This window comes from Tachypleus tridentatus, chromosome 8 (assembly GCF_004210375.1).
Source record: "Tachypleus tridentatus isolate NWPU-2018 chromosome 8, ASM421037v1, whole genome shotgun sequence".
Classification (NCBI taxonomy): domain Eukaryota; kingdom Metazoa; phylum Arthropoda; class Merostomata; order Xiphosura; family Limulidae; genus Tachypleus; species Tachypleus tridentatus.
In genome coordinates this window covers 28413334-28427312 of record NC_134832.1, presented here as the reverse complement: position 1 = coordinate 28427312, position 13979 = coordinate 28413334, and the positions used below count along the sequence as shown (strand labels likewise).

The window sequence follows — 13979 nt, the reverse complement described above, 5'->3', positions numbered from 1 at the left end:
TTAATCGATAAAATAACCAGTACAGAATAATAAAAAAACCACGATAAACAAAGTCAGCAGAACATTAATTGATAAAATAACCAGTACAGAATAATAATAAAACCTTGATAAATAATGCCAGCAGAACTTTAATTGATAAAATAAACAGGACAAAATTTTCATTGAAATGTTGATAATTTACATATAGTGGTATAACTGGATAATGCATGTGCTTCATAGCTGTATCAAAAAAAAATAATGAGCATTTCGTTCTTCTCATTTTGACAGAATAACAGATGTGAAAATAAGCTTAACATTTTTTAAAATTTTCCAACCATTAGTTTTTATTTTTAAAGTTAAGGTAAAAATAGGTTTATTTAAGTAAAAAAAATTGTAAAGTACAGCATAACATCACATCTGGCTATTTTATTCAGAGTTCTAAGTAGACAAATATGATATATCAAGTCATGTTTGACATTATATAATCAAAACAGTAACTAGTTATCATTAAACATGCATTTTATGTGTCACATATTACAAAAATGTGTTAATGAGAATACACTTTGTCATTATTCTCTATTAGTTTTTAACAACAGAATTCCATATTCAATATAATTCTAATTGTTATATTGATGAAAATATTTACTTATCATGAATTTTTATTGCCAAATTTCATACTGTTAATGAGTGCTGATTATTAAATTTGATAATAAAACTGGAAAGTTTAATTTTTTCTTACCCAAGTTATTCTTCAAACTTATAATGATAGCTTCATTAACAATTTATAAATAAATTGTTCAAAAACGTTTATTATTTCAAACTTTTATAACAAAACATTAAAATGTACAAAATTAGGAAATAAGTTATGATGTTTGAGCAAAATAAAATGTGTGAACATATACAATCATTTTTTTTAACCACTAAACAGCTATAATTTATAAGGTTACTGAGAATGAAAAACAATAACTTTGTATCATGTACAATTCATATCTTTGTTACTTTCTTTTACATTTTCTATCACACTTATACTAAGAAATCATTTCAATCTATAGACTTAACACACACCATACAAATAGTGTTGTACTCATAACTCACATAGAAAAATATAGGATAAATATCTTTATTCACCTCTTGTTCTGTTGCATTAACATCAAGTTTCTTGAAATCCCATGAATTTTCAGAACGATAATAAACAAAATAATGATCAATGGACTTATGGAAAACCTCTGGTTGTTCCCACTGCACATAAATTGTATCTAAAGTGTAACAAGTGAGGTTCATGATGTTTGGAGCACTTGGCCCTACAGATAACAAAAAGAGGTAGCTATACAACTGGTGTGGCATTATAAGTTGCTAACAGCAACAACATACTGAATATTTCTCTATACAGCTAGAAACATCCTGAACATTTTTGTTACCAAAACATATTATTTTGTTTCCATATCTCAATAATTAAAACACTCTAAATTGATACACATTAATGATATTAATAAGGCAATGGTCAACAAATAGGTCAATTCTGCTGATGATATTAATGTTTTGGATGTAGTTAGTTGTGGTGAATTGCTATTCTTTAACAGGGAGGTTTAGATCATTTAATGAATTGGGCAAATAAGTAACAATTATTTTAGAGTAAGGTAATAGAAGTAGGCTATGTACATTTAAACTATAACATTGTATAATTCAACTCAAATCAAGCTAATAATGTTGTGAAAGCAAAGAATCTTGGTGTTTTGGTTGATTAAGTCTTTTTAATCTTCCAGGTAGTGTGTTGTTTGAATAGAAAAGTAAAGAAGATTTGGTGTTGTATCTACAGAATGTTTAAGATTCAACAAAGGAGGTTATTGTTTCCTTACACAAACTCTTGGTTATACCTGATTTAAACTGTCATGTTCATTCTTAGGCTCCTTACTTTAAGTAAGGCACTTAGTCATTTCAAAGAGGTTCAAAGGGTTAGTACAGTGACATCTGGGAAGGAGGCTGTCATATGAGAAAAAGTTAATAAGGTTCTTAAAATGATTTTCTCTTGAGAAAATAAGGGTTAGAGAGAATCCAACCAAAATCATAAAGAGAATATATAGGACTGATGCATCATAATAGCAGATAAAATACACAGTGTTGTACAATCCAAAATAAAGCTTAAATCTGCAATACCAAATTTCTATGAATACAAGTTTGACATTTTCATGCACCCCATTCATCCAATGTTAATTTGTGTTTTATTAGTTTCAGACCTTGTCTTTCCAACCTGCTGAGTTAAAAACTAATTTCTTGAGATGGCCAATGGGAATTTTTTATCTTTATGAACATAACTTCAGCAGTAACTTGTATGAATAATTCTATTTTTCAAACAATTTATCAGAAACTAACACTTTGACAGTGTAGAGAAAACAAACTGATAAGGGCACACAAAAGTGTCAAACATGTATCCATATGAATTTGGTGTTGTTCTATTATTCTGAATTTAAACTATATTACTGATGTATTTCTTCTTACTGTGTTTAATGTTAGGATGTGGCAGGGCATATGTCATAAGCAAATTAGGCAATTTTTCTAAAAAGGTGGTAACCCTTCAGGATAGGTTACATTCCTTTTCATGAATTTTAATAATTTTACTTTACTTTTAATTTTTTTTACTGGTTGTTTGGCACAAATAGCCTAGTTGCTTTGTGCCATCAAATGCCAACCAACCAACTAGCATTTAAACATTGTAAACAGTCTACAGATTGGGAGTACTTAAGAGAGGGCTTGACAAACAGTAAAAAAAATAATTGATGAATATAAGCAGATGGATAATTTACTTAAAAATACAGAACAAAAAAAGACAATTTAATTTTTATTAAATGTGACTTTGATGTTTTAAGATACTTTATCAACAGAATGTTTGTTATTAGTAAATCTTAAATGAAACTAAATGACGTATATTTTTAGTGTTCGACATTTAATTTTAAGTATTGAATTTTTCTTCACTACAATATAACAAATAGCACATGACTTAGACAAAGGGAGGCTGATAATTCAGTACCTTGTACATCAGTCCACACTTCAATTTTATTACTAGCTTCCCCCTGGTGTTTCTCAGTAAAAGCTGCCACCCAAATAGTGTATTTTGTGTAAGGCTCTGTCAGAAACATAAAGTGTACCATAAATAATATGAACAACAAAATAATGTTATGAAAAATATACTACATTGAAATTATTCATACAACAGCTGATATTTAAATCCAACTTGGGACTGATAAGTTTGAAAAGCACACTGGTTAGTTCAGTCCAATTAGGTACTACATTGTTAAACATTTATATCAATAATATTCTTGATATAAATATACAAATCACATTCATCCCAGAAAAAAAAAAAAATATGTTTTCTGATAACACTTCCTTGAAACCTCACAAATAAATAAAATAATTCTATACATTCTTGGAATTGGTCTGAATTTATATTAACATCATTGTTGTATAATTAGAGCTGTATCAGACCTTTGTTGTTTTTAGAAAACTGCTGCAAATATTCTTAATTCAAAAGTATTTTTTGTTACAAAACTTCAAAATTCTTAGCTATTTGTTCAGATAACAATGTGTAACAAAACTTGTTCCTGGATAGTATGTGTTATTTCTTAATTGCTTATGTTGTGAAAGTACAGAAAATGGCCATTATTCCCTTGAAAGTTTGCTTTTGTGACCTGAATAATGAAATTTAGAAATTAACCTATTTTCTTTGTAAAAACAGGCAAATTTGCACATATACATTTACATAAGGTCTCAATAAAACAACATATGAATCAAGATTTACATGAATTTATACTAAAGCTACACAAAAATGTTTAGAAGTGAGTAGTTTTTCTAGATTTGCAATTGTAATATAAATCACTTTCATGTATCAGCCCCCAAATATAGTCTCCCATCATGTTTTTATTATACTCTCCTTGGTAACGGCATTCAAAGTCCAGTATATCTTGGTGGAAGTGCTCGTCTGGATCCTCTGAGTATGCTCTCATGTTCTTGAATTTATCAAGATGAGCATCAAGGACATGAACTTTCAGGGTCACCCTGTAGCCCATTTTCCAATAGTTCTTCACCACAGCCTCAACCAATTTCACATAATTTTCGGCCTTGTGATTGCCCAAGAAGCCTCAAACCACTGCAAGAAAGCTGACCTAAGTTTTTTTCCCTTCCTACTGAGCTTCTTGGGGAATCCTGTGCACTCCAGAATCTTCTTTATTTGTGGTCCAATGAAGACACCAGCTTTGACCTTTGCCTCAGACAGCTTAGGGAATAAGTCTTGAAGGTACTTGAAGGCTGCAGACTCCTTATCAAGAGCTGTGACAAATTGTTTCATAAAACCCAATTTTATGTGCAATGGTTAGAACAACACCCTCTGGAGATCCACAAGTGGCTCACACTTGACATTATGCCTCCCCACACACTCACACAAACACATTTTTATTTGTGGTTGCCATAATAACATTAAATGTAATAAAATTATTTGAAAAAAATATAAATAAAAAGTACTACTTACGAAGATTAGTTAGAACATAATTCATTTTTGGTGTTGGATTGTATACTTTTTCCTTCCTTGTCTTGTTTTGAAGAGGTTGCCAATGCAAATAATGCACATTATACCCCTTAACTATTCCATTAGGAAATTCAGGTTCAGCCCAGTTTAGCCGCACAGTTGTGTTAGTAATTCGGAAAATAGTAAAGTTCTGTGGACTGCTTGGCTCTACAACGTGTTATAAGTAAAGTTACTACATTTTAAAGAAGAAAATATGCAGAAGTGTTTATAGAATGTTTAGTAATATTTGTAAAAAAAAAATTTATTCTAGTTAAGTATAACTAAAGAAAAACTTGAGATTTGCCTAAAGAATAAGAGTAAACACAGATTAATATTCTGTGGCAGAAAGAGTATATAGCTGTATTTGATGCACACAATATGCATCAGCATGTTTAAAAATAAATAAAGTGCAATATGGGATAAACACATATTAAAAAATAATAAAAAAATGTAAAACGAATTCAAATTAATCAATTTATGAATGTATATTTTAGTACACTGGGCTAACTACACAATGTTTACATTAAATACCCTTTTTAAAAGGAAATCTCTAAATATCCCATACATTCTAAAATGTGCAGTATAACTTTAATGCTTACCTCCTTCCTCAGTCATGACTGCTACACTTACAGGAGGACCTCGACCTTCTGGGTTAAAAACTTGCAGGGATATAAGATACTGGGTGAAAGGTTTCAAGTTTCTAATAGTGTATTCCTAAAAGCACAGTAATTTCCATAATTTATGCATGATAAATTATAGGTTTTGTTCAAATTTTTGGCTTATGCACGTATGTGATTAATTTATTTTATTAATAATTAATGGGTACTTCACACCAATGTATGGAATTTCTTATTTTGTATTTTTGCTAACCTGGTCATATAAAATAATAATTTATTAGAGTATCTCCTATTGTTTAGTTTGTGGTAAATTAACTCATCCAAGAACTACTGCAAAATAATAAATATGCTTTATCTCCTTGTACAACAATCTATCATGTTTATTTGTAGGTGTCATACAGACCTTAGGTGGATTACATCTATATACAGATGATTCATAATCTAACAACTTTTTATACTAACTCTACTGTTTTTATTGTTTTATTAACAAACTCAAACATTTCTAACAAAAAAAAGAAACCATAATAATACAGCTTTTTTTAGTACATATGTTACAAACTCCAACTGATAACCAATACTTTACTATTTCTTCTGTTATGTAGTTTTAAACATGTCTGATATTCTAATCACATAGATCAACTATTAATCAGGAAAGAAGATTAAGAGATTTTGATTACACTAAAAAAAACAAAAAACTTTATGACAAGATGCTATGGAATTTCACTTAAGCTACAGAATTTGAGCGACCTTTAAAAACTAATTCTCAATAACCTTATTTTCCTGTTATCATTTCTCCATTTTTATGTGCAAAAATGTAATACTTTTTTATCAATTTTAATTGGATTAATGCTTATGATACTGCATGATTTTAGAAAGTTAATCTTGATATTTTTTAAATCCTATACTGACAAATACTATTTTAGGTACACACCCTAGAAATACTGGGAAATATATGTATGAATATAAAGCTTAGAAGTCTTGTGTATTTTTGTATCATTAGGTGCAGTCACAAAGTTGTACTATTAAAAGGCAGCTAAACATAAAAGATTCATGAACACAAAGTTGTCGAGTTCCATGTTACTTTAATATTTCGTTTATCTAAAAAACATTGTCATTATTTGTTGTGTTTTATCTTTAAGGCTAAGGTAAACGGGGAATGAAACTAAAAGCTAACCTTCAATTTTTAAGGAGAGAAAAAAAAAAAAAAACGAGAGAGGGCCGTTCTTTGTTTAGCTTTCTCCGTCTGAGAGCAGATGGCAAGTAGTCATGACCACAAACAGCGATCGGATACTGTAACGTATCGCCGAATTAGAAATGACAACACGCACGTAACGTCACGGTTCACTTTAACTAAGCTTTCTGTCTAAGTCTTAAGAACCAAAAAATACCGAATATATAGTTGATTTTCATATAATACAAAATTTTAAATTCCTTACTCGTAAAGTTGGACTTCTTAATATTCGACTCTTTTCGACCCCAGGCCGGTCACGTGGCCTGTACACTATCCGATAACCCAGAAATTCTCCATTGATAGTGTCTTTGGGAGGAGGCGCCCACTGGAGGCGTATTGAAGAACTACTCGTATTGTGTGCAGATAAGATTGTCGGTTTTCCATCTGGCGCTGTTGATAAATTTATTTAAAGTGTTTATACTAATATACTGAAATATTTCAATATTAAACATGTTTATTTAAGTAAATATGTCAGACAAAATATCACTGTAACGTAAGACATTCAACTGTTTTAGGCTTGTACAATTATTTTAAGTATTTTAGGATTAATGAAAGAAATGTGGACTTCCTGAAAAAGAAAGATCTATCTTTCAAACGCACTCGGGTTACCGATATTCTTGTTTCTTGATTTATAAGTTAGTTAATTGAAGTTTACACATAAAAGTCCACATAAATTCAGTTATCATTGCTAGCGAACTTACACAACCTTTAAAAGCACAGTAAATGTATAAAAGTCCAGTTCAAATCCTATTGGAATGTCATTTCCTCAAATTATATCTTTTAAAGGCAAGAATCGTTATTAGAATTACGCCAAATATATAAACACTAGAGAGTTATGTCAGGATAAATAAGGACTACTGGCATTAATTGAAATCAACCAAATAGGAAAAAAAAGTATTCAAGTGACTGTCATATTTCTAGCATCATTATCTTTAACTGTAAAGATTTAATATACAAGAAAACTCACAATGGCATGGAATACAAGTTTTATAGCCTACAATTGAAGTTGCACTCATTTAGCTAGTCTATGACAAAGAATTCAATTTGCAAGATGTTTTCAACATCCTTTACGGAGGAAGTCTGCTTTGATTTTCTAGCACGTTGTAAACACAAATATCGTAGCATACAACTCTCAAAAAAGCCTTAAAAATCACGACATATTGTCATTACATCATTGAAAAGTAGTTTAATTTAGTGATATTTAATTTACAAGCTGTGTACCACATCGTTCTTTGTTTTGCTACAAAAACATTCTAAAGGCTTTGATATTTCATAAACTTTATTACACCTTGTAAATATGTACATATAGTTAAAAAGTTATTACAAGTTTACTGCTAGCTATCAAAAGCAATCATAAGTACTGCATGTAAATTGGAACAAAATCCTTTTCCATGGCAATGTTGATAATTCTGTATGCATTCAGCATTAAGTACTAATTTAATTCTAAAAAAAGAAAGTTTAGAAAAGCTAATGTATTCTCATTTACTGTAATTAAAAGTATGAATGCGTCCATTTGCAAAGTATACTGAATAAATGTACGTATATAAATGGTGTACAACTTTATTTTGGAAGGAAGCAGTTCTGGAAAAATACAAGTGGTCAAGGGCCGAAATCTGTGAAGAAACATTTAAGACCCATGTTTTGGAAATTTTTAGTTTTATTTGTGAGTTAGGCTTATTAGCAAAATAATTAATAACTATTTTTAACACTGATTATTTTAACACACATTTTATGAAGACAAAAAGGTCCAATAACAGTCTGCGGTTCATTAAAAATAACAAAACAATTATTCCTTTTTAGGCAGGCTGTTTTATTTTTTTCATAATATTAAAATACTTAAGGGCCGGATTAAAGTAGTTAACGAGTCGAATGTTGTGCACCACTGATGTATATGTATTGGTGACAGAGTCAGTCGTAAGCTTCGCATAATAGACCTAGTGAAACAAATATTTTTATATCAGATAAATTCGAATGAAGAATGGTCTAACACTACTTCATAACCACAAGATATTTATACTCTAACAATAATGTCGCTATTCAGACTGGGAGCGTTAATGGCGGAAATCCCCAGTTTCACAACACTGTTCAGTTTAATTTGAAGGTCAGTATAATTTTGCACCAGTTAGTTAAGTAGTGTTCACTGTATGTTAATCCAAATTTTAATTAGACAAGCTTTATAGTAAAAGTAAACAGTGTGTCAGGAAGAAAGTTGTTTACTTCTCTGAATCTGGTTACTTTCACTTAGGAATATGACTCACTGCTATAGATTGAAAATGCATATTTGTCAGTTGTGCATATAAAAATGAAACAGTTGAAGTAAAGGCTTTTAATATAAAAATAAATGAATAAACAACAAAACAAAACTTTCGCTTCTGCTACCGAAGTTAGTTAAGTTTCTTAGTTGTTAAACACAAAACTACACAAAGGGCTATATGTGCTGTGGCCAACACAAATATGGACACTAGGTTTCTGTTTGTTTATTTTGAATTTCGTTCAAAGATAAACAAGGACTATCTGCGTGAGCCATCTCTAATTTAGCAGTGTAAGACTAGAGGGAAGACAGCTAGTCATCACCACTCACCGCCTACTCTTGGGCTACTCTTTTAACAGCAAATAGTAGGACTGACTGTGACAATATAAAGACCCCACGGCTGAAAGGGCGAACACGTATGGTGTGACGGTGATTCGAAACCACGACCCTAATATTGCGAGTCGAGCGCCCTGACCACCTGGCCATGCCGGGCCTCAACAGGTTTCTAGAATTACAAGTCATTACACTTACCGTTGAACATGTGGGAGTCAACTAGTTAAATAATGATGAAAATTATCCTAGACTTAGAAAGGTCTATGTTCGAAAACGACGTTACAAGATGAAAATATCTTTTAAGTGCAGCATTTTCATTCACAGATTGTACTTGTTTCAAAATACAGAGTGAGAAGTAATGTTGGAAAATTTGCTGTTGAAAATTTGTAACTGTAAAATGTTTCGTTATTGTTAATGACTTAATAGAAGAAAAAAAGGTGATAAATCAGATGTTATTCATACAGTATTTTGAAACGAAACGTCACAGAAAATAAAGTGATACCACATTTTGACTTTACAGCATACATGAAAATATTTAGAAGGGTTTTCTGTAATAGAAAAGTAAGTCAACTTTTTCTTAAAGGGTGTTGAACAAATCGTGAAAGATGAAAATCTCTGTAGCCTAAACTTACTTTAGCCATTTAAAAATATGAATTTCTTTCTTTTTTGGTTCGCAGTTAGGCAGAAAGCTACAAAATTAGTCATCTGTGTTGTGCCCACCACAGGTATCAAAACCCAATTTTTAACTTTATAAGCCTTTGGATGTGCTATTTGGGATGGGGGTGAGGTAAAACGCGTAAGCTTTGTGGGGATATGAGGAAAATGAACGATATTGAAGATTATATATATATATATATATACACACACACACACATACTAGAAATTTCTCTTCCTTCTACTATCAACTTAATGAATTTCAGGCACAACTGAATATGAAAGCATTGTTTCAAGTGGCAAATAAAAAACACTTGCCTGGCAATTATTAAAAAACACTTTAAAATAATAAATACACTGTATTGTATATATATATATATATATATATATATACAAATATATTAGGTTGTCCAAAAAATAACTGTCAGAATTCTCACGACGACATTTAGAAGCTGAATATTGAGTAATGTATCGTTGGTTGGTTTAATCTAACGTTTCTCGCTTACAAGGCGTCTTAATTGTCTGCTGTTTCAACTCTATTCAGAGTAAGTTTCACAACTCCCAAAGCAGCATGGACAAGAAGAACTTGCGTCTGATTTTCCTCTACGACTTCAAACTTGGAATAAAAGCTACCGAAACTACACAGAACATCAACCAGGCATTCGAGCATGGATCTGTTACTGAACGTACACTTCAGCGTTAGTTACAAAGGTTTCGACATGGAGATGAAAGTCTTGAAGACCACGAAGGTCGTAGAAGGAAGCCATCCTTTAATGAAAATACATTAAGGGAAGCAGTTGAGACGTACCCTCACACAATGGTACATGAGCTTGCAAAAGAGCTAGGCACAATTAAATCAAGCATTGCCAACTACCTAAGTGCGATTTAAAAGGCAGAAAAGTTGGATAAGTGAGTTCCGCATGAGCTGATTGAAGATCAACAAAACTGGCATTATGAGACCTGTCAAGAATGACGCCCCCAAAATTGAACGTATTGGGAATCGAGATTTTGCCTCATCCACATTATTCCCTAGGCTCTTTCCCTACAGATTTTCATTTTTTTTCAAGCACTTTTAACAACTTTTGAACAATAAACGCTTTTAAAACCAAGCAGCTGCAGAAGAAGATTTCAGGGAGTTAATTGACCATAGAAATTCTGAGTTCTACAGCAGGGGCATAAACAACATCGTTACATGTTGGCAAAAGTGTGTTGAAGCAAATGGTGCTTATTTTGATTAAAGCATGTTTTACAACACTGGTTTATACTTATCCAAACTTCACAGTTCAAAAACATTTATTTCTGGACAATACAAAGCATAAATTAAATTATTTGCTGAGTTCTATAAAATTGCATTTTCACATGCTTCCTTCGTCATGCACATTTGACATGGCATATTTTTCGAAATGGTTATGTACAGAAAAGGACTAAATTAAAAATTGTTGTCAGCAAATTACTTAAGAGGGGAATTACATTCGGCCCCAGCTTAATTATTGAGGGGCATATGCCTACGTCTATGAATTTATATTCAAATATGTTCCGATTGATATATAATATCACTATAAAATAATTTTCAAAAGGGTTTCAATGAACCAGCCAGATGACATGAAGATGACTTAGAAGGTCGAAACTTTGTTCTCTGCTTATCAATAAAAGCGTTAATACCCATACAAGACGCTCTGACACACAAATATAATATTGATATAAGAAAGTGTAATCTTTCAATCAGTGAGATTTCATGTCCTTCCGTTGCAATCCACAAAGATATTTATATAATGTACAATACAATAAACTGTCTCTGTTTATAAACTGTGATAGGGTATTCCCAGCTATATTGACCGGATCTATAGCAATAGCACTTAAGTTTTTATCTGTCCCTAAAATGCATGTACACACATTTCAACAGATGTAAACAAAAGTAGATGTTAATATATTTTAGCAGACATTTCGTAAAACAACGTAATAACAGCCTACCAAAGGTTTTAAAAAACTAACATTAGATCGTAGAATAACATTATAAGTTTATTTATTGATTATATTCAGTATGGTGGAGTTGAGCCCTAACTAAACTAAAGCAATAAACGTACACAAGTTACATTTAAGAAGTACTGTTACAATGAAGATATTAATGTTATAACATATTAAACCACTTGTAGCTCTCACTTTTATGTTTAAACATGTTAAAACACAGTACAACAAGAAACCTGCTGCCCTCTGGTTAGCGATTCATTGAAGTAGCATATTTTAAAATGCAGGATTTGAATTTAGATGAGATTTCTAGTCTTTCTTTCACGTGATAAAATTTTGTTTTCTTTAAAAACAACTGCAAAATGTTTTAACAGTGCTATCTGTTTTGAATAATATTTATTTGCTTAAGCAGTTTGGTACTCAAACCTAATTTCTGACCAGACGATTTTACAATGAATTTACTCAGTCCTTCAAAAACAGGATCGTATTGAACGTAAACAGCAACATGATACAGAGGAGTATATTATATCTGTAACATCAAGAAAGCTCTAATTTGACTTAAACATCTTTAGAACAAGTCTTACCTTCCCTGAGAGTTACTATGTAGTATGAAGGTTTGCTGGGTTGACTAGCACCAATAGCATTCACAGCAAGAATCCTGAAAGAGTAAACTGTGTAAGGCTGCAGTCCAATGACTTGATAATGAGTCCTATTGTCAGAAGTTAGGATTCCATTAGATTTCCACTTGCCCGTCTCTCCGACTCTGCATGAAAAAAACAAAAGTACATTATAACGCAAGATTTAAAGCGAGTAAATTATAAGTTTTAATGTAATTGTCTTTAAATAATTTTTAAGTACATGTCTAGTTCCGAATCTGAGGTTTTTCAGAAAGGTTTTTTAATGCTCAACTGTAATCATAATCTTACGAATTTCACGTGTCCAGTTATTTCCAGTGCAGCCTGCTGTTTGATCTCTGACCATCAAAGTGACGCATTCATCTCACCAACATCAAGACGGAAATGTACCAGAAAGTTAACCTTTGTTCTTGGACGTTATTGCAGTAATCAGATTTTATTTTTATTTCTTATTACACTTAATGGTGTAGCTTAGGCTACTCTTCTACTGAATCTCGTAGAATAATCTCGTAGTCTTTATATAAATCAGATCTGTTTTCAGTTCTGACACAGGCCCAGCAATGACCAGGTAGTTAGAGCACTCGACTCTTAATCTGAGAGTCACAGGTTCGAATCCCCGTCACACCAAACATTCTCGCCCTTTCAGTCAGGAGGGCGTTATAAAGTGATTATCAGTTCTACTATTCATCGGTAAAAGAATAGCCCAAGAGTTGACGACAGATGATGCCTTTCCTCTCGTCTTACACTGCTAAATTAGGGATGGCTCACGCAGATAGCTTTACTACAGCTTTACGCGATATTCAAAGCACAAAGAAAAGTTATTTCTTCGTTTCACTTTCGGGCCAACGTTGAAATGACGAGACCGATTTTCAGGCCTCGTATTTTTATTTTAAATAAAAGAATAATTTATGAAGCTATATTTATCAATAAATGTTAACAGAACTGTTATTTGCTCATAAATTATAAATACTTTGGTAGGCAAGGCCAAAGTTAGTTTTATGCACTTGAATAAGTCGTTTTCTCAGCAGAGCTAATAAATAATACTCGAAAGAAAGCGCCAGCAGTAATAAGGGCAGCGCCATCTTTTAGGCTGCTCTCTGACTGCTTTGTATCCTAACCAAGCATATTCTTTAGAAAGTTGCAAATCGTGTTTTTTTTTCATAAATGAGACTGATCCAAACCACGTGATTTATTAACTCTGAAGGTTCTCGACACACCAAGTGTCTCGTGCAAGAACTCTTTGTGGGGGAAAGTCTGTTGGGGAGTAAGTACAACCTAGTATCTTACCAGTCTTTTGGGTCACTGTGCAGGAAAACTCAGCGCTGTACACAGCTCCACCGACTTGTTCATCAAGTGTTCACGTGACATTTGGAAATCCGCATTCCATGATGGATACAATTTATTTTACTTATAATATTTTATCCAAACGAATGATGAACAAAACATCATAACAACCACTTCGCGGTTCGCAGTGGTTTGTTCACAACTTCGTCAAAAGAAAAGCCAACCTCAACGAAATAAAATTTAAAATAAAAAAATTCACGTTGAAGAAAAATTTAATGTGTCAAAACCAGAAGTTTTGTCACTAAACATCTTTTTACTAACAACAGAACTTATATTGTGAAATATTTTAAATAAATCACAAAAATTCTACATTGTTAAACAAAAGTGAAAGGAAATCTACCCTACAATTGCTAATGTAAGACATAAAACGGAGGCTATAATACTGGTGTAAAACTGGGGTATTAAATTAAATTTG

At 31.8% G+C, this 13979-nt stretch overlaps 1 protein-coding gene across 5 annotated transcripts in view; it reads right to left on the bottom strand.

Moving 5' to 3' along the window:
• Window positions 1–13979, bottom strand: part of LOC143222052 (putative receptor-type tyrosine-protein phosphatase mosPTP-1) — a 150758-nt gene that overhangs the window by 53071 nt on the left and 83708 nt on the right. For 4 of the 5 annotated variants that reach the window (XR_013011963.1, XR_013011966.1, XR_013011967.1 and 1 more), the window contains 6 exons: window positions 12170–12348; window positions 6588–6772; window positions 5134–5248; window positions 4499–4702; window positions 3005–3100; window positions 1108–1280 (listed from right to left, as the gene is read on the bottom strand). Coding sequence is in view for 1 of the 5 variants with exons in the window: in XM_076447896.1 (XP_076304011.1) it covers window positions 1108–1280; window positions 3005–3100; window positions 4499–4702; window positions 5134–5248; window positions 6588–6772; window positions 12170–12348 (952 nt within the window). In the remaining 4 variants the exon portion in view is untranslated. The remainder of the gene's footprint in view (window positions 1–1107; window positions 1281–3004; window positions 3101–4498; window positions 4703–5133; window positions 5249–6587; window positions 6773–12169; window positions 12349–13979) is intronic. The other variant, XR_013011964.1, reaches the window with a different exon arrangement.